This window comes from Dryas octopetala, chromosome 2 (genome assembly GCF_963921425.1).
Source record: "Dryas octopetala chromosome 2, drDryOcto1.1, whole genome shotgun sequence".
NCBI lineage: Eukaryota > Viridiplantae > Streptophyta > Magnoliopsida > Rosales > Rosaceae > Dryas > Dryas octopetala.
In genome coordinates, this window is record NC_141367.1 from 10,732,576 (window position 1) to 10,755,212 (window position 22,637).

The 22,637-nt window shown below is 35.0% G+C and overlaps 2 protein-coding genes and 1 long non-coding RNA gene across 8 annotated transcripts in view; 1 reads left to right on the forward strand and 2 right to left on the reverse strand.

The window, feature by feature from the left end:
* The window catches only part of LOC147293023 (26S proteasome non-ATPase regulatory subunit 12 homolog A-like), a 45,146-nt gene extending 38,286 nt beyond the window's left edge, over positions 1 to 6,860 (reverse strand). The window contains exons 1-13 of one of the 5 annotated variants that reach the window (XM_086230351.1): positions 6,736 to 6,845; positions 6,667 to 6,701; positions 6,387 to 6,578; positions 5,749 to 5,856; positions 5,542 to 5,646; positions 5,365 to 5,421; positions 5,044 to 5,240; positions 3,203 to 3,302; positions 3,022 to 3,134; positions 2,761 to 2,914; positions 2,599 to 2,676; positions 867 to 1,110; positions 511 to 756 (exon numbers count right to left, since the gene is read on the reverse strand). In XM_086230351.1, coding sequence (XP_086086477.1) covers positions 892 to 1,110; positions 2,599 to 2,676; positions 2,761 to 2,914; positions 3,022 to 3,134; positions 3,203 to 3,302; positions 5,044 to 5,240; positions 5,365 to 5,421; positions 5,542 to 5,646; positions 5,749 to 5,856; positions 6,387 to 6,578; positions 6,667 to 6,669 — 1,326 coding nt within the window. In that variant the 5' untranslated portion in view covers positions 6,670 to 6,701; positions 6,736 to 6,845 and the 3' untranslated portion in view covers positions 511 to 756; positions 867 to 891. Of the gene's footprint in view, positions 1 to 510; positions 1,111 to 2,598; positions 2,677 to 2,760; positions 2,915 to 3,021; positions 3,135 to 3,202; positions 3,303 to 5,043; positions 5,241 to 5,364; positions 5,422 to 5,541; positions 5,647 to 5,748; positions 5,857 to 6,386; positions 6,579 to 6,666; positions 6,702 to 6,731 lie in introns of those variants that run through there. The other 4 variants (XM_086230352.1, XM_086230353.1, XM_086230350.1 and 1 more) reach the window with 4 other exon arrangements.
* Positions 6,861 to 11,670: 4,810 nt separating this feature from the next.
* Positions 11,671 to 13,167, reverse strand: LOC147293027 (uncharacterized). 2 transcript variants are annotated; one of them, XR_015120726.1, is made up of 3 exons: positions 13,030 to 13,167; positions 12,138 to 12,232; positions 11,671 to 11,829 (listed from the first exon to the last, which is right to left on the reverse strand). It is a non-coding gene; the product is annotated as an uncharacterized LOC147293027 (long non-coding RNA). The 2 variants fall into 2 exon arrangements; XR_015120727.1 differs by having other exon boundaries at positions 12,138 to 12,937; positions 13,030 to 13,143.
* Positions 13,168 to 16,602: 3,435 nt separating this feature from the next.
* On the forward strand, positions 16,603 to 20,413 carry LOC147293028 (receptor-like protein EIX2). Its single transcript, XM_086231505.1, has 2 exons — positions 16,603 to 19,778; positions 20,046 to 20,413. The coding sequence occupies exon 1, from the start codon at positions 16,786 to 16,788 to the stop codon at positions 19,765 to 19,767; it is 2,982 nt and encodes a 993-aa protein (XP_086087631.1). The 5' UTR covers positions 16,603 to 16,785; the 3' UTR covers positions 19,768 to 19,778; positions 20,046 to 20,413.
* Positions 20,414 to 22,637: the final 2,224 nt, after the last annotated feature.

Here is a 22,637-nt window from a genome sequence, read left to right on the forward strand (position 1 = left end):
GTTCCCTCCCATTTGTGAGGTGATGCCTTGAGTTCTGCAGTCTATTTATTTAATCGCACACCATGTAGTGTTCTAAATTTCATGAGGCCTTTGGATGTGCTAGCTGATTACTGTACTGTACCTCCTATTCTACACTTGGAGCCCTGTGTTTTTGCAGGTGTGGTCTATGTCCAATTGCACTCCATCAGCATACCAAACTTGCTCCAAGAGCATTGAGTGTGTTTGTTGGAATATGGACCCTCTCAGAGAGGGTATCTGTGTTATCATCCATCTACACAAAAGTTCTATGTTTCAATGGATGTTACTTACTGCTTCTAATGCAGTTTGAATGGCAATGGATAACCATTGGTAGGCTAATTAAGACACCAGTTCATGGTAGGTATTCATTGCTCGGAAATCATGATGTGTGTATAACCATATCAATCAAAAGCACAAAGCTACAGCCTACACGAAATAATATTGAAATATTAGGCAGGGGGCATACAGAACCATAAAGGCGGCCAAATGACAAAATAAACAAGTGAAGCACCCAATTTCTTTCCAGTGCCAGAAACAAATCCCATCAAGGTTTCCTTTGGTTTACCTACTAGCAAGATATCTGCCTGTAGTATACAACAATCTTTTGGCTCTAAGCATATTAGTAGCAAAACAAATAACTGGATACATATGGCTGATCAACCCAGTCATTCGAATATTTAAATCAAACGCTTGAATCTGAAAACTCCTTTTAGTCCATGAAACAAAGATTAGGCCTACCTACAAGCATGGTTCAAGAGCATCATTGGAACCAACACAAATGGGACTTATTTCTATTTCCATTTTGTTTTTTAACCAAAATAAGCATGTCGTACGCAGAAGACTCATACCTGAAATTTGTGACATTAAGTCTTCTCAAACCTTCAAAGCAGCCTTGTGAACCATGGTTTCTTTGTGTATTTGGTGGCAGCTCTTCTCAACAAGATCAAGCAATTTCTCTAAGTTCATAGCCCACGAATTAAGAACATTGTTGCTGTCCTTTGCAGTTTGGAAACAGACTATTCCTACTGGCCTGTCAATTTTGGCCACCAGTGCCTTAGACACAACCATATCTGAAAGATGCTTCTCAGCTTCCTGAATAAAAGGAGAACTATAGATAAAACTATACTGAAAAAAGATGCAGAATTCAAATAATTTCAGCCATGGCATCCAAAAACTGTCAGTTTTTGACTGAGCTGAGAGATTAATAAAATAGGCAGCATGCCAAAAAGGAACTTAAGAAAGTGAAATACTAAAGCCAATCATGAAATATACATTCCCACACCCTCCAGCTTTTATTCCTTTTCCCCTTTCTAACCAATGTTACATAAATCGTGGGTCGATCTGGTACATGGTATGAGTATAAAGTACAATACTCTCTCCAGTACATGGTGCAATAGGGGTAACCTTAGTTGATAAGGTGTTTTGGGTTATGGTTATTGGAACTCTTATACATTTACTTACACCTCTTTTTTATTTTATACTTGTTTATATTTATATAAATAAAACAAAAAATATCATTTATCAATCCAATAAATTTTCACAACTAATCGACATTACTTATGAATTTAAATATCACCAAAATATAGAAATAAAGTATGAGAAATAGAGGAAGAAAAGCAAAGAAACAAAATTGTGGGGAAGGAAGACAGATTGCACCAATTGTGGGGAAGGTTCCAATTCAACAGAAGTGTGACAGCAAAAGAAATAGATAAAGAAAAGCAAAAACAACTGTGGGGAAGGAAGTCGGGATTGCACAAGAGCCGTGGATTTATTACTCTTTTTCATTGTTCTATTACTAAAACTAAATGACATGAACATATGCTAAAAGTAAACGACATGAACATATACACAAACCAAGTAGTTGTACAACCTACAAGTCAATCTATGAAACATGTATGACGGGAACTGTAAGGCAAAATCGGACTTCTGGAGGGTTGTTTGGAACATTGGAAAGTAATTATACTTGATTGGTATCTTACTATCTTGGTGCCCTAAATATATGTGGCGTTCAAATTCCTTCCAAATTAAAATTTTTATATAGCTGTCATTAAATGAAAAAAGAAAGAAAAGGGAGGGGGTGGGGAGAGGAGGAGGGGTGATACTCAAAATTTCCATTTCTTTAGAACAGCACAAAACTACCGACTATCCAACTTTCTAGCGGCTCCAAAATTTTCCCAATGTCTCCACGACAATGTCACTGGCAACGGTGATTGTCGATCTCCGTAACATGCTTTTCCAAAGAGTATTTCTTCCTCTCTTTTTTTTTTTTTTCTGAAATCAAACACCAACATGGGGCTGTCAATTTGGACAATATAGAATGCACACACACGTATTTTGGGGACATGCAACCAAGATCAGGATTCTTATGGAGGACCTTCAATCCCAATAACTCTGTGCTAACCGCTTTTCCACTCCCATTTTAAATTTTGCAAATAAATAAACTAGAGCAAAATAGGACAAACCATTCAAACACGCTCACCTGGAATGCATGAAACCATAGAATGTGCATATGCACTTCTAGACAATATAATTCATTGTAAATAAAATGTTTGTAATATATACAAATTAGCATCAACAAACCTGGATGCTTAGACACAGCAGCTCTGCAACTCTCTTCAATGTAATCCTTGAGTAGTACTTTGAAACAACTAGAATGTTCTGCAAAAGCATCACATGTCATCAATAAAAAATTTCTAACACAGCAAAGTAGAGAAAAGATAAGGATGTCTAGGAAAAGCATACATGTTCAATTATTCTCTGCCTTAGATCTTCAGCTGCTTTGTCACCCAAAGAGCCTCCAAGCATGTTCTTCTCATTCTCAAACTCATCCTTGAATGTATTCCAAAGTGTTGTCCACTGTATGACCTCCATAGTTACTACCTGTTTCAACAGCAACCTACAGCAGAATAACAAAGGCAGGCCTCATATGTTATACTAAGAGCATATATTAAATATGTGATCCAATAAAGGGCGATGTGCACCGAATGCTAATGTTGAATATACCTAAAATATGGAATCTCAGACAGATTCTTATCCTCCAGGGTGGAGTTAAGAAGGCTTGACTGCATTGGATCGTATGGTGCCAGAACCAAGTACCAACAAATTTTCCTCAAGACCTACATGAAGAAAAGTATCAGCAAAGCTCAACAGAATTCAGGATACATAAAATAAATTAGAGGTTTACCGGAATCCACTGAGCCGGATTCTCTCTAACAGAAGGAATCTCGTATATTGCCTTGTAGCAACGGCAAATCTCAAGGTAATCATTGTTATGAAAATAATACCTATAAAAGAAATAAGAAAACAGCATCAATAATCCAGTTCCTTTCACCAACAAAGCAAGAAAACACTCGTACAATGAGGCATCCTCAATTCAGACGCTTTACAAGGACCACTTAAAAATTAAACTAAATAGCACCTGTTCTAACTCATGCAAAATATTGGAATCAACATTGAAATGGTTTTCATAGGTCATTATTTTTTTTTTGGGTTTGCATAGGTCATGTTCCGTTCTGCAAGTGATTTTTGATTGTCATTACTAGGATGACTTAAACAATGAAGAACAAGAGATATAGGAGTTTCAAGGACAGAAGCTTTTCCAAATGCAAGAAGCAAAGAGCACCATCCACTTGTTGCTAGATAGCAAGCAATTTACTCATATATATATGTCAATATGTTATTTGTTAATTAATCCAACATATAATGTTGTTTCCTAAGAATTTTAATTATTTTTACAGCCTACCAATTCACGCATTCTTTAGAAGCTATTTAACTTCTAGCATCACAAAACAAGAAATATGATTTCATGGGTCTCATTCTTAATCTTATAGAGAAAAAATCATTAATGCTATTCATTAAATACATATCACTTAATAAACTAGTCACTGATGATCACTATTTCACGGCATCAAATATTTTGTTATTTAACACTGTTGTGGTTTGAATGGAGCCAGACCAGAAAAAAATAATAATAAATATAGCATGGGACCATGCCAATAATTGCACTAGGAAATTTTAGGTAGTGTTTGTTTCGCAGAAACACATTCTATGAATTTCAAATTCATTCCAAGGAATCCAACAATTTTTTTTTTTTGGATAAGAAACAAACTTTCAATAAACAAAAACAAACAGAACAAACAAACCAAACAGTGAACAAGATGCCCACTCGCCTACTACTAGCAGCTACTAAAGGACGAGATAAAACACAGAAAGCTCACTACCACCAACATAAACAAACCCACACAACCCCAAAACCACCTTATCCAACTGCAGCTTTCCAATCCAACAAAATTAAAGAAACTGAAAGATATCTGAAAACTGGAGAGACTGAGGACCATAACGACGCACAAAATCTCACTTTGTCCCAGGAACACTCCACATTATCCCCCTTAAAAATCTTCAAAGATTCTTCTATTTCTCTCCCACCAAATTACCCACACCACTGCCATCACACCACAAGACCACAGGACCTTTGCCTTCCTACCCCTCCTCCCAAAATCCAACATTTCCATTTCAGTGTTTAGATATTCTATTATTATAACACCAATGAAATTTTATTTTTTGAAAGAAAAAATATAAGGGTATGGTCATCATTAAAATTTAATTAAAAGTTAAAACTAGGGAATGGAAATGGGATACCCACCCCTTCCTTTGGGAATGCAAAACCTCCATTTTTTCTGTTTTGGATACCCATCAGAAAGGCAAGCTCATACCCATCTCCCTTACCAACCATGGGAAAGGAATCCCATACCCATCTCAAGTGGCAAAAGAGTGAAACAAACACTGCTTTAGAGCTTTTGAGAAAATTTTGCATTTCTTCTCAACACCCTATTAACAGCAAACACAACGTGCAGATTGCACTATTTCTTAGTATCTTAATCATACTCGAATATCCAAGAATCTAATGTCTGATGAAACCTCAAGAAATCTAAATAAGGTATTCAAGCTTTAGCAAACTGTATGAAAATAATTGAAACAAATACATAAGAACAAAAACATAGAAAAGGGAAAAAGACACCCAAATACCGTATCATTAATTCATAGTAGATTCGCTTCAACTCCAAGAGCGATGGTATATCAGCAGGAGCTTCTTCAACAATATTGTCACCTTCTTTAGGCTTTTTCTTTTCCTTCGAAGTATCAATATCAAAAACTCTTGTACTAATCTTCCTAGATAGTATTTGAGCACGAACATAATCTTGACGGTCTAAGCACAAACGAACCTGCAAATTTAAAATCCGCAGAATTGACTCATAATGAGAATCATAACTAAAATCTAAAAAATTGTGCTTGTAATGAATGAGTAGCAAATTTAATGATTAATTCAAAAGGGAATTAGACCCATACTTGTTCAAGAATGAATGCGATCTTCTCAGTTTTTGCCATAGCACCAAAAGTTTCCACCTGTAAAACTTAACAATTAAAAATGAGTGCTAGGAAATGTTTTCTTCATTCTCTATTTTTTTTTTTTTTTTTGGGGCGGGGGGGAGGGGTGTTTAAAAAAATGATAATTTCCATACTGACCGCAATTTCTTGCATCAAATCAGCAGCTTCAGCAATAAGCCCTTGCTCTTCCTTAATCTTTGCAAGTCTCTTGATTAACCGAGCTCTCTCAATTTCAACATATATCTAAAGAACAATAGAGCTCATGAAGATTTTAATATATATATATATAAGGCCAAATTACATAATTTGAAAGGAAGCAGTTGAAGCTCTTTAGCAAATGTTTACCTTCCCAGCAGAAATATTATTAAGTGTTTTAATAAGCTCAATACGAGTTTCAAGATCTGGTGTCTGATCAATATATTGCATTGCTTGTTGGACCATTGCAGTAACAGCCTGCACAGAGACAGACAGCTCATGAGAAAAAACAATCAAAGCACATTACTTATATGAATAAACTTGAATTATCCATGAAAAATAGAAAAATAAATTCATATTAACTAAGCTGTTCACCACACAAATCCCAATATAGCAATACTGAACATACTTGATTAATACTAGGAGTCTATGACAACGCACAAAGACAAAATGCATTCCAAAGCCCTCTTCAGCAAAAATATCAATATTATACCAAGAGATGAAAGATATGTATTTACAGAAATAAATACACATATACACAGAGCTTTTTCTTTGAAATTAAAGAGTCCAAAATCATAATGGTCAAATTAAAGAGTCCAAAATCATAGAAATCCTAACAACAGTGAATTTGCACAGAAAATAACTCTTTCCATAAGGGCAAGAGATACCAAATAACTCTAAACATTATCTGTAAAATTCACAAGAACTAATAATATATATATATATGAATATAATGCACAGCAACTAAATATAAATAATTAAGGGTCTAATATTTACTAAATGGGTACCTGCTTCAGCTGACCACGGCGCTTGGATAAGACAAGAATCTGATCATTAAGGGTCTTCCAAGCACCCGCTTTGAAGCAGAGCTCAAGAATGTCAGTGGCGGCCTTCTTGGTTCCCGCCACGTCACCGGAGAGCCTCATCTGCTTTTCTACATTGAGCAATTGCTCTATTTGGGCATCTAAATTGCCTCCTTCCTGAAAATTCCACAATTTCACAAGAACCATAACAATTCAGGATCAACAGCAACAATTATTGAAAAACTAGGGTTTTGAAATGGCTTACCATTGTTAAACCTAGCAGAGCCCTTCTGGTATGGAAGAGAGAGAGAGAGAGAGAGAGAGAGAGAGAGAGAGAGAGAGAGAGAGAGTGGTGTTGGGGGATCTGAGATTAGGTGAATTTGAGAGACACAGAGTCGTAAGCCACGCACAAGTAGTAGAGTGTTTGGGGAGGAGTCGAACAGTTTTGGCGTGATAATGGTAATTAAATACTTATACATCGACTTTTGGTTGAATTTTAAAAAGGCCCAAATTTTCGACAACTCTAAGCAGTTGAGTTGATCACCTTTATTTTATTCACCACCCACAAATTTAAATTTTTTAATTTCTGTTAAATTGACCACTTTAATATGACACAAATACCCTTAATTTTCATAAAAAGCATCATTTTTACTCTCTAAACCCGCCAATCAATCCTACCCCACCCTGCAGAGATCGAAAGTTTTGGTCGGTGCTTCCCTTCGCCGCCGTTTCCTCTGTCGCTGATGCTTCCCTCTACCGCCGATTCCTTCGTTGCCAGTGCTAAAAAAAAAAATTTTAAATCTCAGTATTCGACGAGAAATCACCAAATATATCATATATATATTCGATGGCAAACTACTAAATATACTTACATAGTTCGACAAGTCACTGCTAAATGAAACAATAAAAAATGGATACTTTTATTCATTCGACAAGTAATTACCGAAATATATACATTTATTCGGTGACCATTTACCGAAATATATTGGTACTGGTTTACAAAATAAAAACTCGAACTGATAGTTTTGAGACGCGAAAAAATTCATGAAAACTAAAAAAAAGACCAAACTTTCTTCATTTGATGACTCAAAATTGTTGTTCTTAGTGTCCATTCGTCAAAAGTAGGTGATTTGGGTACAATTTGATATGTCTAGGGTTTTGATTAAAAAGGATAAAGGTTGAAGATGGTGGTGGTGGAAGATAGTGGAGTGTGAGGATGATGGTGGTGTACGGGGTGGAGCCAGCTAGTGGTGGAAGAGGGTAGGTGTAGGGAGAAAACATGTTCTAAAAAAATAAGATGTCATTTATGGTCCATTTGCAATAGGGTATATATATCTTTTACTAAATTAAAAATAGGGTGGTCGGAATAGCCCCGGCCTTTTAAAAATGTAATAAAATGAAAAAGAGTTTTTGTCTATATACTACTTGCGCATTATTGTTGGAATTCTTGGTCTAGTTTTTATGGCTCTAACTTGGATATGATCAGGTTTTCTCAAAATGGGTATTAGGGCCTATTTGACATTACTTCTTAGAAGTGCTTTTATTTAGTGGCGCTTTTATTGGAAACACTTCTACTAAGAAGCACAAACATATTTTTATTAAATTTTTAAGTGGTTCATGCAAAAGCATTTGAAAGTGTTTCTCAAAAAACCCCTTAACAGCACTTTTATAACCTAGAAGCACTTTCATTTATTTTTGTCAAATGCTACCAAAAGCACTTTTTCTAATCTGAAAATATTTTTGGCAATTCTAAAAGCATTTTCAAACGGGCATAATTGGAGAAAACATATATATGAGCTTTGAAGGTGATGAAGTTTCCAACAATTAGGTTGTGGACATGTGGTTCATTCTCTGTTGTGATAAATTTGAGGCAGAGTATTTACCCTTCCTTCCTCTATTTTTTTTTTCTTTTGGTTTTTCTTGAATTTTCAAAACTTGTGTATGCTATGGGCCCTAATGACAACTTGTGTCAAAAATAGGATGCTATGGATCCTTCTCCAATAATTATTAAGATCAATAATTTCATTATTCGATCTACTCACCTTGACCACTAATGCTTACATGAGCGCTTCTTCGAGTTTTTTTAGAGGAAAGTGGTCTCGTACGTATTTTAGATGAGAGTTATGCATCCTTTTTTAAGTGCCAAATGAGTCCACAAATTAACTAACATTTATCACCTTAGTCCATTCCGTCAAAATTGACGTCCGTTTAGGCTATTTTAACATAATGAACTAAGATAGTAAACGCTAGTTAATTCGTGGACTCATTTGACATTTAAACAAATTCGATGACCAGCACAGGAATTATGAAATAATAATTAAATGGACCAAATGTGTAATTATCTCTTGAATTAATGACACAAGAGCAAAACAAGAAATAAAGTTTCTAACAAAAGTTGTTTAACTTTTTTGAAAATCCAAATTACGTGTAAGTTGATACTCCAGTCGCTTTAGGTGACTCCAAATAACAAACCAAGTCATCAAGTCAATACATGCATTATTATATAGTAGGAGTGGGCACAATTCGGTTCCGCTCAGTTTACCTCTGAAACTGCGAGGCAAGCCGAAAATTCAAGTACAGTTTGGTTCGATTCTGAAAACTAGCTGTCACACCCCGAACCTCAGGTATGCGATAGAGGCACCCTCCCTGAGTACCCCAAGAAATTACTACCAAACCACTGGCGTTAATCCCCCAAGATGCTCAGGAAGGGTTGAGCCTTTGTATTTAAATAGACCGGGTTGAATCATAGTACTCATTACACAACAGGATCTTTAAGAAAATAATAAGATCAAAATAAATAGTTGATATAAAATAACCAACCCGCTAGGGTGGAATAGTTAAATCAACACCACAGAAAGGGAATTACCAAAGTATAAGTAAAACCTACATAAATTACAAAATGATTAAAACAAATTAATATTATTGAAAATGGGTTCCCATTATAAAACACACATAGCAAAGTAAGAACCACTGCAATAGCAAAAGACATGATAACAGAGACCTTGAAACACCCGACAAGAGAATCTAAGCTGCGCAACCCTCAGTCAATATCTCCTCCAAGAGGTAAATCTGCAAAAGCAATATGGTATAAACAAAACAACAAAGAAAGTAGGGGGTAAGCATCTCATACGATCATAACTTCCTTCTGGGGACCCTGCTAGGTTTGAAAACCTTTAAAAACATTTCCCTGTGAAAGATTAATTTCCAAAATCCCAAAACATTTCCACAAAATCGATTTAACACCTTAGTTGCAGCAATATATGGTAAACATGCATAGTACCCATAAATAACAATAACTCAAATGGTCGATACAGATTAGGTATGACTACGGCAGTACTGAACTTTCCTTATTTCCTTCTCTATTTGAGCCTTAACTGATTGGGCTTGCTTACATAAAAACGTGGGCTTAGGCGTTTACTAGGCTTTATTAACAAAACCATGGACTTAGGCTGTGCTTTGGCCCAAAATCAATTTAGGGTGTAAACAAAAGGAAATTAAAAACCCACAAAATATAATAAATAACAAAAAACATAAAACCCACACCAAAAACAACAAAATCCACAAAATAAATTAATAACCAAAAAAATACAAATTCCACAACAAGTGCAATCCATAATCCTGCAAATCCACAATAAATGCAATCCACAATCCTACAAATACAAAATCCACAATATTAAAAACCAGAAAATTAGAAAATCCACATAAAAACATAAAATAAAATAAAATTAAAAATTACCTTTGGGTTTCGGGTCGGATTTATGGGTTTTCAGTTTTGGCTGGGGTTTCGGTGGTGCTGGTGGCAGATAGTGCATAGAGTGAGTGGAGAGGGACGGGGAGGAAAGGGGAGAGAAAGTAAGGGGGTGGGTTTCGGTGGGCCGACGACGGGGAGGAGAGGGGAGGGGGAGCGACATGGGCAACAAAATTAGCTTCGTCGCCTAAGCATGTGAAATTTTTTGCAGGAACTTACCCCGCCTATTTTCACTCCCTTGGGCAACAAAATCATAAAAAAAATTTGTCGCCTAAGCAGCTTTTGGGCGACGAAAAACACCTTTTAATTACACACGTCAATACATCCGAACTTTAATATCTAACTTATACATCTCTGATTGACCTTTTTTTTTTTAGAGATGATCTTTGAGTGAGAAACTAAGAAATGAATGGTTCGGATCTTTGAAAACACAATCGAGATGTGACCTTCTACATATAAATGAATGGTTTCAACACTTGAAGAGTATAATTCTATGAACTCTTTCATTGAAACATTGTCGTTTCAACAATTGTGAAGATTACAACGTGATTTCAATGATCAGAGCCGTTCATTTTATGTGTTCATACTCAAAGATCATCCCTAGAAAAAATCGGCCAAATCAGAATTTATCTAGCCGTTCGATTAGCGTTAGAAAAACCATGATTGTTCATAAGTTCAACCATCGTTACCTACTTCTACATATCCAAGTGGACTAATTTTTTGCAGGGATGATCTTTAAGTTGGGAACTAAAAAATGAACGGTTTTGATTGTTGGAAACAGGATCTAGATATGAACTTCTACATATAAATACACTTGAAAAGTATAATTCTATTACATTTTGCTTTTAAACTTTGTCGATTCAACAATTGTGAAGACTACAATGTGATTTCAACAATCGGAGCCGTTCCTTTTCTTCTGTTATACTCAAAAATCATCCCTGCAAAAAATCTACCAAATCGGAATTCATCTACTCGTTTGATTAGTATTTGAAAATCCACGATCGTTCATAAGTTCGATCACCGTTACCTAACTTCTACATCTCCGATTGAGCTAATTTTTTGCAGGGATGTTCTTTGAGTGAGGAACTAAAAAATGAGAGGTTTGGATTGTTGAAAACACGATCGCATCGTATCCTATTACATACATTAAAATGGCACTGGGACTTTGGGCGACAAAGAAGATTCGTTACCCAAAGTGACCTTGGGCGACGCAAGTGGATGATCATCGTCTAAGAGAACTTTGGGGGACGAATATATTTCGTCGCCTAAGGATATGAAATTTTTTAAGGCAATTTCCCCGCCTATTTTTCACACCCTTGGGCAATGAAAAACGTAATCAATTTGTCGCCTAAGAACGTTTTGGGCGACGACTTTCCTACTTTGTCGCCTAAAAGCTGTATGAATAATTAATTTTAAATAATTAATTATGTTGTTAATTTTACATAATCAATTATGTTGTTAATTTTATATAATCAATTTATTTATTTTAACGATCCCTGCAAAAAATCGGTCATATTGAAATTCATCTAACCGTTCGATTATCATTATAAAAATCATGATCGTTCATACATTCAATCTACCTAACTTCTACAACTTTGATTGAAATGATCAACATTACTAGCCATGTCAATGATCTCATCCACATCTGCCTCATCAACATTCCTTCCCATACGATTGTAGCTGGATATATAAATCTTTAGTAATCAGCATTCAAATATTTAAAAGAAAAAGCAATGCAACATGCACAATATATGAATGAGAATGGTAGCATCAATTCACAGAGGATGCATTACACTGAGTAAATATAAAGAACATAATACATTATATTTGGAAAATAAAGATTAATCATGGTTCTTTAAGCTTTCAAAGCTTTAAAAGTTACTTGAAATTTAAGATCAAATTATCAGATTAGTCTCATAACAACAAAGTAATGTAACTTTTTTGCAGAAACATGCATTCATATCAGAAGATGGTAACGTGCCACAAACCTGGTATATAGGAATAGGCGATTAACATCTGCTTCAAATTGTAGTTGCCTTGGATTCTTGGCAAACTTAGGATTTTTGGCAAAAGTTTTCACAGCCTGGAAATAAAAATGATCATAACTCATAACCAAAGTTTCATGAAGAGGCACAAAGGACAAAATAGCATTCATTTTAGGTATAGCATGGCGGTGTAATGTAGTAGCCCATTTGGAAATTCAGAAAACCAAATTGCACCAAGAACTGAAACTGTACTAAAACCCCAAAGTGGTACAAGCTGACCTCAGCAATAAAATAACATAAGCAAGTATAGTACCCATTTTTTGGCATCTCACACAGTTCAGTTCACGTGTTTAAAATTTAGTGGGTTCCTTTAGAACCAGTACACTAAGAATCAAAATCCTAAACTATTATTGTTTCTTATGGGGCACTGCCATAAAATGATCTATATGAACATAAAACAGATCCTCCAAAATAAATTACATATTCAAAGAAGTAAAGTTTGGTGCTTTTTTTTGTTGTTTTTTTTTTTTTTTTGCCAGCTAGTATACATCTTTTAGAGGCTTCTTCACGAATGTCCCTAAATTCGTGGAACCCTCTTGATATTTTCATCGAAAACTAATCCCAACCACTCCAAATCAGAGAAATGAAGAATTTAAACAAAGATAAAGAAGCATTCCAAATCTGTAGTCACTAAACTCTAGTGCAAATATCTAATTGACCAATTACAAATACTGACAGCAGACTGCAGAGACATAAAAGAATCAGGAAAGCACGGCAAGGAGAATCCTTAACCTCCTGTTTGGCTGCAGTGAAATTTTTGTTTTTTTATCAATTATATGGTTTCGCATAAACAGAGAGGCGGAATGTTTAGGAAAAGAGAGAAAGAAAAAGATACCTCCTGAAACTTGTGGAAAATAAAAGCCATCGGCAATTCCCCACTCACTAGTAGTAGTCAGTAGACTCAGTACTCAGGAAACAAAAACATCGGAAGATCCTTGTGCGATTTCTATTCTACATTTCTACTTCATTTGGTTTCCTGGAAAATGAATTGGGCTACAAATGAAAACGAATTGGGCTGTAAACAAGGACAAGGACCGCTGTTACGTTGAGTCCTTGGGCCCTCCTAGATGGGTCATATTGGACAGATGGGCCATCAGTCATCCTCATATATAATTTTTTTTTTTTACTTTTTTACAAATCACCCACCTGATTATAACTCCGTTTGCACTTCACTACCCAAATTAAAAATTGAATCAATCTGCCACCTTAATTTATAAAAAATTGCAATATCATGCCTTATCCAATTCTATTAGTTTTTCCGTCAAAAAACACCACGTGCCCTATTTTTTTAGGGGTTTTTTCGTCATTTTAAGCCTCTCTTAAATTAAGGTGGCAAATTTATTCAATTTTTAATTTGGGTGGTGAAGTGCAAACGGGGTCATAATCGAATAACTTGTAAAAAACCCTCTTTTTTTTTTGTAGAAACTCTCATGTATCACTATGACTAGGGCTTTTTTTTTATATAGATTTTTCAAATGCTTGATGGCGAATTTAAATTCAAAAATCTTTTTCTCGAATGGTGACCTGAACAGCGGCGACGCTAGCGCATTGGAAGTCGTTTGGGTTGGGTGAGGGGTTGCGACGGGGACGGGGCTGGGTGGGGGGGTTGCGACTAGGGCGGGGCCGGGGCTGGGTTGGATGGGTTGCAACGTTGCTGAGTTGGGGAGGTGGTGGGGCAGTCTGGGTGGGGGGGGGGGGAGTAGGGGAGAGATGGAGAGAGAGAAGGGGGAGCTTGGGGTCACGCCAGCAGGTAGGGCCTCCGCCGACGGGTAGGCTACTACCTGCGATAGGTTGTAGGTTGGGGTGGCGTGGGTTGGGTTGGTGCAATCCCAGATATGCTGCATCTTTTGTTTTTTTTTTTTGTTATTAGTTTTAATCTTTTTGAAATGTTAACTTTTTTTAGTTTTAAACTTTTTAATGATTTTTTTCTTTAAAGTCCCTAAACTTTTTAATGATTGGCCGGTCCACCTGTGAAAACATGGTGATTGGCCAGTCCACTTTAATGAGCCGAGCACTCGGTAAGCCACTGAGGGTTCAGAAAGGATCCACCAAGGGATCAGCAGGCCACCGAGGGCTCGATGAGGTTTTTTTTTTAAAAATTGGATAAAAATGTCACTGTGCGCCGGAAATTACCTTTATTAGACATTGACAAAAAATGTTACTATGCGACAGTAGCTATTTAAATTACAAAAACACCTTATATATTGCTATTGTACGATAGTAGCAATCATTATTACTGTGGGACAGTAACTATTTAAATTGCAAAAATACTCTATTAATTGCTACTGTTTGACAGTAGCAATCATTGTTACTATGACAATTTGCTTAGTTTAAAATAAAAAACAAAATTCATGGAAAAAAAAAAATGTAACGTGGACTTATTTGTACAAAATGTAGACTTTATTTGTACAAAGTGGACCTATTTATTATTCAATTTTTTAGGTGGGTTTTATTGTACAAAGGGCTATAAAAATAGACTTTTTAGTAATTAACTTTTTTTTTTTTCCTCCAAAAAAAATTTGATTTTTGATTTTTTATATTTTTAAGTTTGATTTGTTTTTAAACTATGAAATTACCAAATTATCCCTTATTTGGATGGAAAAGGTAACGGAGTTGACGGATTGTCTCACACTAACACAAATTCTAAATATGTGTCATACACAAACACAAACTCAAACTGGTGTCCTAGACTAAAATTGACCCCAAAATAGGTGTCCTGTATGAAAATTTTTCCACAAATCATCCCATTCTTTCCACAAGTATCACATATTATGCCGATAGTCCTTAATTCTATGCTTATACAATTCTCTATCCTTGATGATGGTGTCATTTTGGATGATTCTCTGGTCCAGTGGTCACTCACACAGCCATTCTTCCAATTCCAAATTTCCACAAATCATCCCATTCTTTCCACAAGTACCACATATTTGACTTTATATATATGGTCACTCACACAACCATTCTTCCAATTCCAAATTTCCACAAATCATCCCATTCTTTCCACAAGTACCCCATATTTGACTTTATATATATGGTCACTCACATAGCCATTCTTCCAATTCCAAATTTCCACAAATCATCCCATTCTTTCCACAAGTACCACATATTTGACTTCATATATATGGTCACTCACACAACCATTCTTCCAATTCCAAATTTCCACAAATCATCCCATTCTTTCCACAAGTACCCCATATTTGACTTTATATATATGGTCACTCACATAGCCATTCTTCCAATTCCAAATTTCCACAAATCATCCCATTCTTTCCACAAGTACCACATATTTGACTTTATATATATGGTCACTTTTAATATATATAAATGCCAAAAGGAAAATAAGTTGCAATAATTGCGACCATGATGCATGCATTGCAAGTTGCAAAGCGTTTTCCTAATTAATCTTGAGTTTAATTAATTATTAATATGGAGGGAAGGTGCCTCAAAACTTTTTTAGTCAAGCAATTTGCATGATTCAATTACTCAAGTCAAGTCAATACTTTATTAAACTAGTAAATAATTGAAATGAACAATAGTCATCAAGTCAAGTCAAGTCAATACATGCATTATAAAGTATTTGGGGGGGTAAGAAGAAAAATTAATGACCAGCTCAAGTCAAGTACTAATGTGATGTACGCCTTACAATTAATATATTTGGACCATTTGGTATATATGAGAATTAGGAATATCGTTTGTTAAGTATAATATCCAAATAAATATGCGTACATCTTGGAGACAACATCATCCACACCTACTCCAGATGACATTCTTTATATGAATCTATTATGTCAATCATTTTTCGTACGTAAAGAATTCTTGTATAAGATCTTGTTGAGACAAAATTTTTAATATAGAATTAAAGACCAGGTGTAAATGGCCTGAGTGTGATGTAAGAATCCCTGTCGGAAGATTCAATTAGTAGTATATGTGAGAATGTGGAGCGTTGTTCCACATTAAAACATTGTAGGATTGTCTTTACAAAAAATTAGGTTAATTGGAAACCATTTGACCGTTGATTAAATGGTCACTATTTCAAGTGTTTATCGAAAATATTTTATTCTTCTATTTTTTTTATCAAAGTTTGATAGCTTAATGGTTTTCGATTTGTCTAATTTTTTGTAAAGATGATATTTAAATATAGATCTAAAAATAAACGGTTCGGATGACTGAAATACTATATGAAATAGGCCCCATGATGAATCCCTTAAAAAAAATTATTTCAGAATTCTCTTAATGGAAAGAGGCCTGTTCATATATATATATATATATATACTTTAATATATATGATGATGTGACGTACAGTAATTATGCAAACATGTACATTTTCTTTTTGGTGAAACATTTTTCTACGTGATTGTTACGAAATAGTTAGTAGGCAAGGCAGAGGCCTATAAATACTTAATGCATGCTTGAATTCTGAAAACTCATCACAACCATAGATATACTTAATTGCAGTGCTCTATGCAATAAGCTAGCTTACAATACATACCTTCATCGCTTCATTACTAGATTAATTGTGCTTCATTACTGTGATTAATTGTGCTTCTTCGTTCCATCGTCTTAATTAATCTTGATCTAATTGATTATTATGATGGAGGGAATTAGGTGTCTCAAACTTGTTGAGGCAATATTAATTATGGTGCTTTGGCTACTTCTACATATCAACCCTTCCTTATCCACTGGATTCAACTCTGGAGTAGTTCGCCACCCAGATGCTAACATGACGATGATGAGGTGCATAGAGAGGGAAAGGCAAGCACTCCTTGCAATCAAACAAGGCTTCATCGGGGATGATTACAAGGGATCAATATTGTCTTCATGGGCCGGAACACAAGCACAAAACAATGATTGTTGCAAATGGGAGGGAGTCATCTGTAGCAACCAAACTGGCCATGTTGTTCAACTTCATCTGCAAGACCAAAGTTTGCAAGGTAAGAATATTAGTCCTAAACTCATTGAGTTGCAGCATTTGAATTATTTGGACCTCAGTTTCAATGACTTCAATGGGACTCAAATTCCAGACTTCATTGGTTCTCTCACCAATTTAAGGCACCTCGATCTCTCTGATAGTAATTTTGGTGGTCAAATTCCTTATCAACTTGGAAACCTTACCCACTTAAAATATCTCGATCTCGGATATAATTACCTAATTGCCTATACAGAAAGCCTCAATTGGCTTCCCCATCTTTCTTCTTTAAAATACTTGTACCTAAGTGGTGTCACGCTCAGTAATGTTTCTGACTGGCTGAGAACAGTAAACAAGCTCCCTAATCTAAGAGAGTTGTCATTAAACGAATGTGATCTTCCTCCGCCAATCCTTTCCACTCTTTCTGACATAAATTCGTCTTCTAAATCTCTTACTCATGTTGATCTCGGTGCAAATTTCTTTAATGCCAGTTCTTCAATATTATTCAAATGGTTGTGCAACTACAACACCAGCCTTGTTTCTCTTGACCTCTCGTCCACCTCTTTAAGTGGTCAAATTCCAGAAGTTTTTGAAAACATGAGCTTTCTTGAACATCTTGATCTCATGAACAACAAACTTGAAGGAGGAATCCCGCATTCCTTTTCCAAGTTGTGTAGTTTGCAAACATTGTGGCTTTTAAACAACAGTCTCAGTGGACAATTTTCTGACTATGTTCAAATATTGTCTACATGTACTCCAAACTCATTAGAAAGATTGGATCTCAGTGAGAATAATATTTCCGGGTCATTTCCTAATCTCACAAACCTGTTGTCATTGAGAGAATTGTATCTCAGGGGAAATCGATTAAGTGGAACCATTCATGAAAGTATTGGACAACTATCCAAGCTGGAGTCAATCGATCTTAGCTCAAATTCTTTGGAAGGGGTGATTTTGGAAACACATTTCTCAAAACTCTCCAAATTATGGCGTTTGGATTTATCCTTGAACTCACTAGTTTTTAACATCAATTCTGATTGGGTTCCTCCCTTTCAATTGTGGTCCGTATCATTGCGGTCTTGCAAAGTAGGTCCCCATTTCCCAAAATGGCTTCAAAATCAAAATAATATACTTGTACTTGATATTTCTGACGCTGAAATTTCTGATACTTTTCCAAGCTGGTTTTGGAATCTTTCTCACAATCCAACGATTGTAAACATGAATCTGTCTCACAACCAAATTAGAGGAACATTTGAAAATTTGACATTGGAGCTTGGAAAGGATCTTACAGTAGATTTGAATTCAAACCAATTGGAAGGTCCAATTCTATCACAAGCTTTATATCTGGATCTCTCAAGTAATAAGATCTCAGGGCCAATTTCTTTCTTGTGTGAAAGTGCAGCTGTGAATTTAGGCTTTCTTAGTCTGTCAAGCAATCATATATCTGGAGAACTTCCAAATTGCTGGTCGCATTTGGAATCTCTAGTCTTTCTTGATTTGAGTAACAATATGCTTTATGGGAAAATTCCTACCACAATAGGCTCCCTATATCGAATGGAAACATTGAAATTAAGAAGCAATGGACTTGTGAGAGAATTGCCTTCATCCCTGAAGAATTGCACACGCTTAAAAGTTATTGATATTGGAGACAATGAATTGTCAGGATCAATACCTGAATGGTTAGGAGTTAGCCTTCCAAATTTGGTTATCCTTATGCTTCAATCTAATCACTTCACTGGAAGCTTGCCTTCACAATTATGCCATCTATCACACGTTCAAATTTTAGATTTCTCTGCAAACAACATCTCTGGAAGTATACCCAAATGCCTCAATAATTTAATTTCTTTGGCTCAAAAATTGAATTCAACTCCAACCATCAAACATGGGTATCTCATGTATTCAGAAAAATTGAATTCAACTCCAACCATCAAACATGAGTATCTCATGTATTCAGAAAAATTGAATTCAACTCCAACCATCAAACATGAGTATCTCATGTATTCAGAAAATGTTCCATATTGGGGTTCTTATGAGGATGATGCAACCTTCATGTGGAAAGGTGGAATGCAAACATACAAAAAAACTTTGGGCCTTGTGAAGAGAATTGATCTCTCTAGAAATAGATTGACTGGGGAGATTCCAAGTGAAATCACTGAACTTGTTGGGTTGGTTTCTTTAAACCTGTCGAGAAACCAGTTAAGAGGTCAAATACCTTCAGAGATTGGACGGTTGCAGGAATTAGATTCTCTTGATTTGTCAAGAAACAAGATACAAGGCAGAATTCCAACAAGCCTTTCTCGGATAGATCGTCTTGGTTTCTTGGACTTGTCATATAACAACTTGTTTGGTGAAATTCCAAAAGGAACTCAGCTCCAAGGCTTTGATCCCTCTGTTTATGCTGGAAATCAACTGTGTGGACTTCCACTTCAAAACATGTGCACTGATCAAAGTACTGTGTTTGGCAATCAAGAAGATAAGGATGAGCTTATATCTCGCGGATTTTACATCAGTATTGGAGTTGGGTTTGTTTTTGGATTTTGGGGAGCTTGTGGAAGTTTGATATTCATCAGTTCATGGAGATACACCTACTTCAGCTTCTTCAGTGTTTTAAATGACTGGCTTTATGTGAGAGTAGCTTTGATCTGGCGGAAATTAAGGGATGCTAAATAGATAAGCTAGTGGTAATCTCTCTCTCTCTCTCTCTCTCTCTCTCTCTCTCTCTCTCATATAAACATGCACAAAGTAGTATTAAAAGAAGCATGCTCAAAGACAGAAAATGCATCTTCGAATTAAAAGAAGCACGCATGCTTTTTTTGTTAGTTAAAGAAACTCATGAAGTAGTGTTATTGTTAGCATCAGCATCGTGACTAATATGGTTTTTACTTTTTACAGTTAATTGTTTTTCCGAAACTTATGGGTGCTTGTTTACTTGTATGTTTTATGTTTAGCTCCTTCATCTTCAGCTGAAGAGAGAGCAGTGAGCAGCAGAGTTGCCATGGACAATTATCTTGAGGGTCTTAGAGTATTGGAGCGCTGGACTGTATAATAAAGAGATTGTTGAAGTACTACTAGTTAGGAATTTGATTTGTACTGTTACAATTGTAAGAACCATTGGTTGGGAGTTTTAGTACTCTGGACAAGTATCTGTAGAAGTTTTTGAGTATTTTTGAAGTGCTTAACTTTTCTTTTTATCTTGTTTTTGCCTTTTTTCTTTGATTAATTTCTACACTTTATTTTCTTTCTTTTCTTTTTTGGTGTTCTACTATACTCAAATGAAATTGCAGAATTCTTCTCTTCATACAAGGATTTTCTTTCAGTTCGGATCTACTAATTAAATTGAAATTCATATTTCGGGTTTTTGTGTATAATGAAAGTTGGTGTTAACTTAGTTTAGAAGCAATACTTTAAAACCAATGTAATGAAAGTTGAATATTTGCTGATCAGCTGCATATTTTGAGTGACAATGGATTTGAAGAAAACTTCACTTGAAGATTTTCTGGTGGTATTTTGGAAAAAGCTTCAATGAAGTTTTGCTAGTTATTCGTTCTTGAATTTTTGTAAATGATCATTCTATCAGTGATTTATCTCTGTTTTGTAAATGAATCATACAGTCTTGAAAGTCCTAGTTTGGAGTTGAATTGAATGTGAATGTTGCACATATAATGGAGGATAGGCTGTATTAATGACTTCAATCATTTCCCCTCATTGTTACTCTATTTATTTCATTCTCTTATGATTGTTTTTCTTACGGCACTGAGAAAAGGTATGATAGTTGGCAGGACACTTTCCCCTGATTGAATTGCAATGTCCAGGTTGTTGCCTCCTTCGTTGAGATCATTTAAAAACTGGAGTGTATTAGCATAGGCCTCTTAAAATAGCCAGGCAAGCCAATTAGCAAGGGGGATAATCAAAAAAAAGAAAAACACAAGCCTAGAGTTATTATAAAGTGACGGTGAAAGTCAGCAATACAATGAGCCAATGACGATGAAATTATCCAATACAGTATACATAAATTAAACAATCACAATGTTTTTTCTTAAACAAAAAGAGCATCAATGGTCTAAATTACCAATGGCAATCAAGCAAGCCGATAAAATGAAACTAAAGAAACCTACAGTAAGAAATCCTAGCAATAATCGGCATTCCTTCTCAAAAAATCCAAATGTAATCTGATAATTGATTTCGTTAAATTACATAAGAAAAAAAAAAAAAAAAAAAACCAAAATATGAATTTTGTTGTAAAAGTATATGAAAGTAGGGTTTGAGGCAGAGAAAAAATATGATCTGTCTATTTTATTTATCAGATAAATATCCTTATATAGAGGTAGGGTTTACTAGGATTTTGTGCAAGTACTAGTATGCCCCTACAACTAAATACAGAAATAGCCATACTTAATAAAGTATTTACAACAAATTTCTATTTAGTATATATATACAGGCTCCTTCTATTGAGGTATACCTCAACTTATTTATGTTGAGGTATGACCTTGTTGGGTCCCACACAAGTCGTTTTGTGTCGATCTGAATTGTTCATTTTTTACATCTCTATTGATAGATCATCCTTGCAAAAAATTAGTCAAATCAGAAATCATTTGCCTATCTAACTCTGATAAAACAAATGGACGGTTTCTCGAAAATATTTGATTCGTGCATTTATTTGATCAAAGTTAGATAGGTAAATGGTTTTCGATTTGGCTAATTTTTTGAAAGGATGATCTATCAATGAAGATGTAAAAAATGAACGGTTCGGATCGACACAAAATGACTCGTGTGTGCCCTAATAGAGAATACCTCAACATAAATAAGTTGAGGTATACCTCAATAGAAGGAGCCTCTATATATATATATATATATATATATATATATACACAAGCCATATCTCATCATGTTTAAGATGAGATATACCTGAACGGAAGGCGCCTAATATACAGGCCCCTTCTATTGAGATATATCTCAATTTCGGGTTTCGACGAAATTTTGATGGAAATTTCAATATAATGGAAATTTCGACGAAAATTTCGAAAATTTTAAAATTTCGACAGAAATTAGACAGAAATGACGGAAATTGCTATCCAAATACGGAAGTTTTGAATGAAACTTTACCATATGTTTATTTAACATATTATCTACTACACTGATAAAAAACATTGAAGAAACCAAATTATATAGTAAGTTTCATGTGATATAAGATGAATAAAATGCGCGCTGAAGACAAATACTGTTAAATAAAATTAGTATAATAAATAAATAAAATTAGTATATTCTTTATATTTTATAATCTATACACTAAATCCTAATACTAAACCCTATATACCCTAATACTTTTTATACTCTATAATCTATACACTAAACTCTATATATATACTTTATAATCTATACTTTATATTGTTTAAGATATCGTGTAGGATATTAGGGTTTAGGCTCTTTAGGGCATTTTTAATTATTTTTTATATAAAAATGTATTAAAGTTTACTGGTTTAGAGTTTAAAAACAACTAAACGAAACCCCAAACCATTTTTTTTCTTTCCAATTGCCCAAAA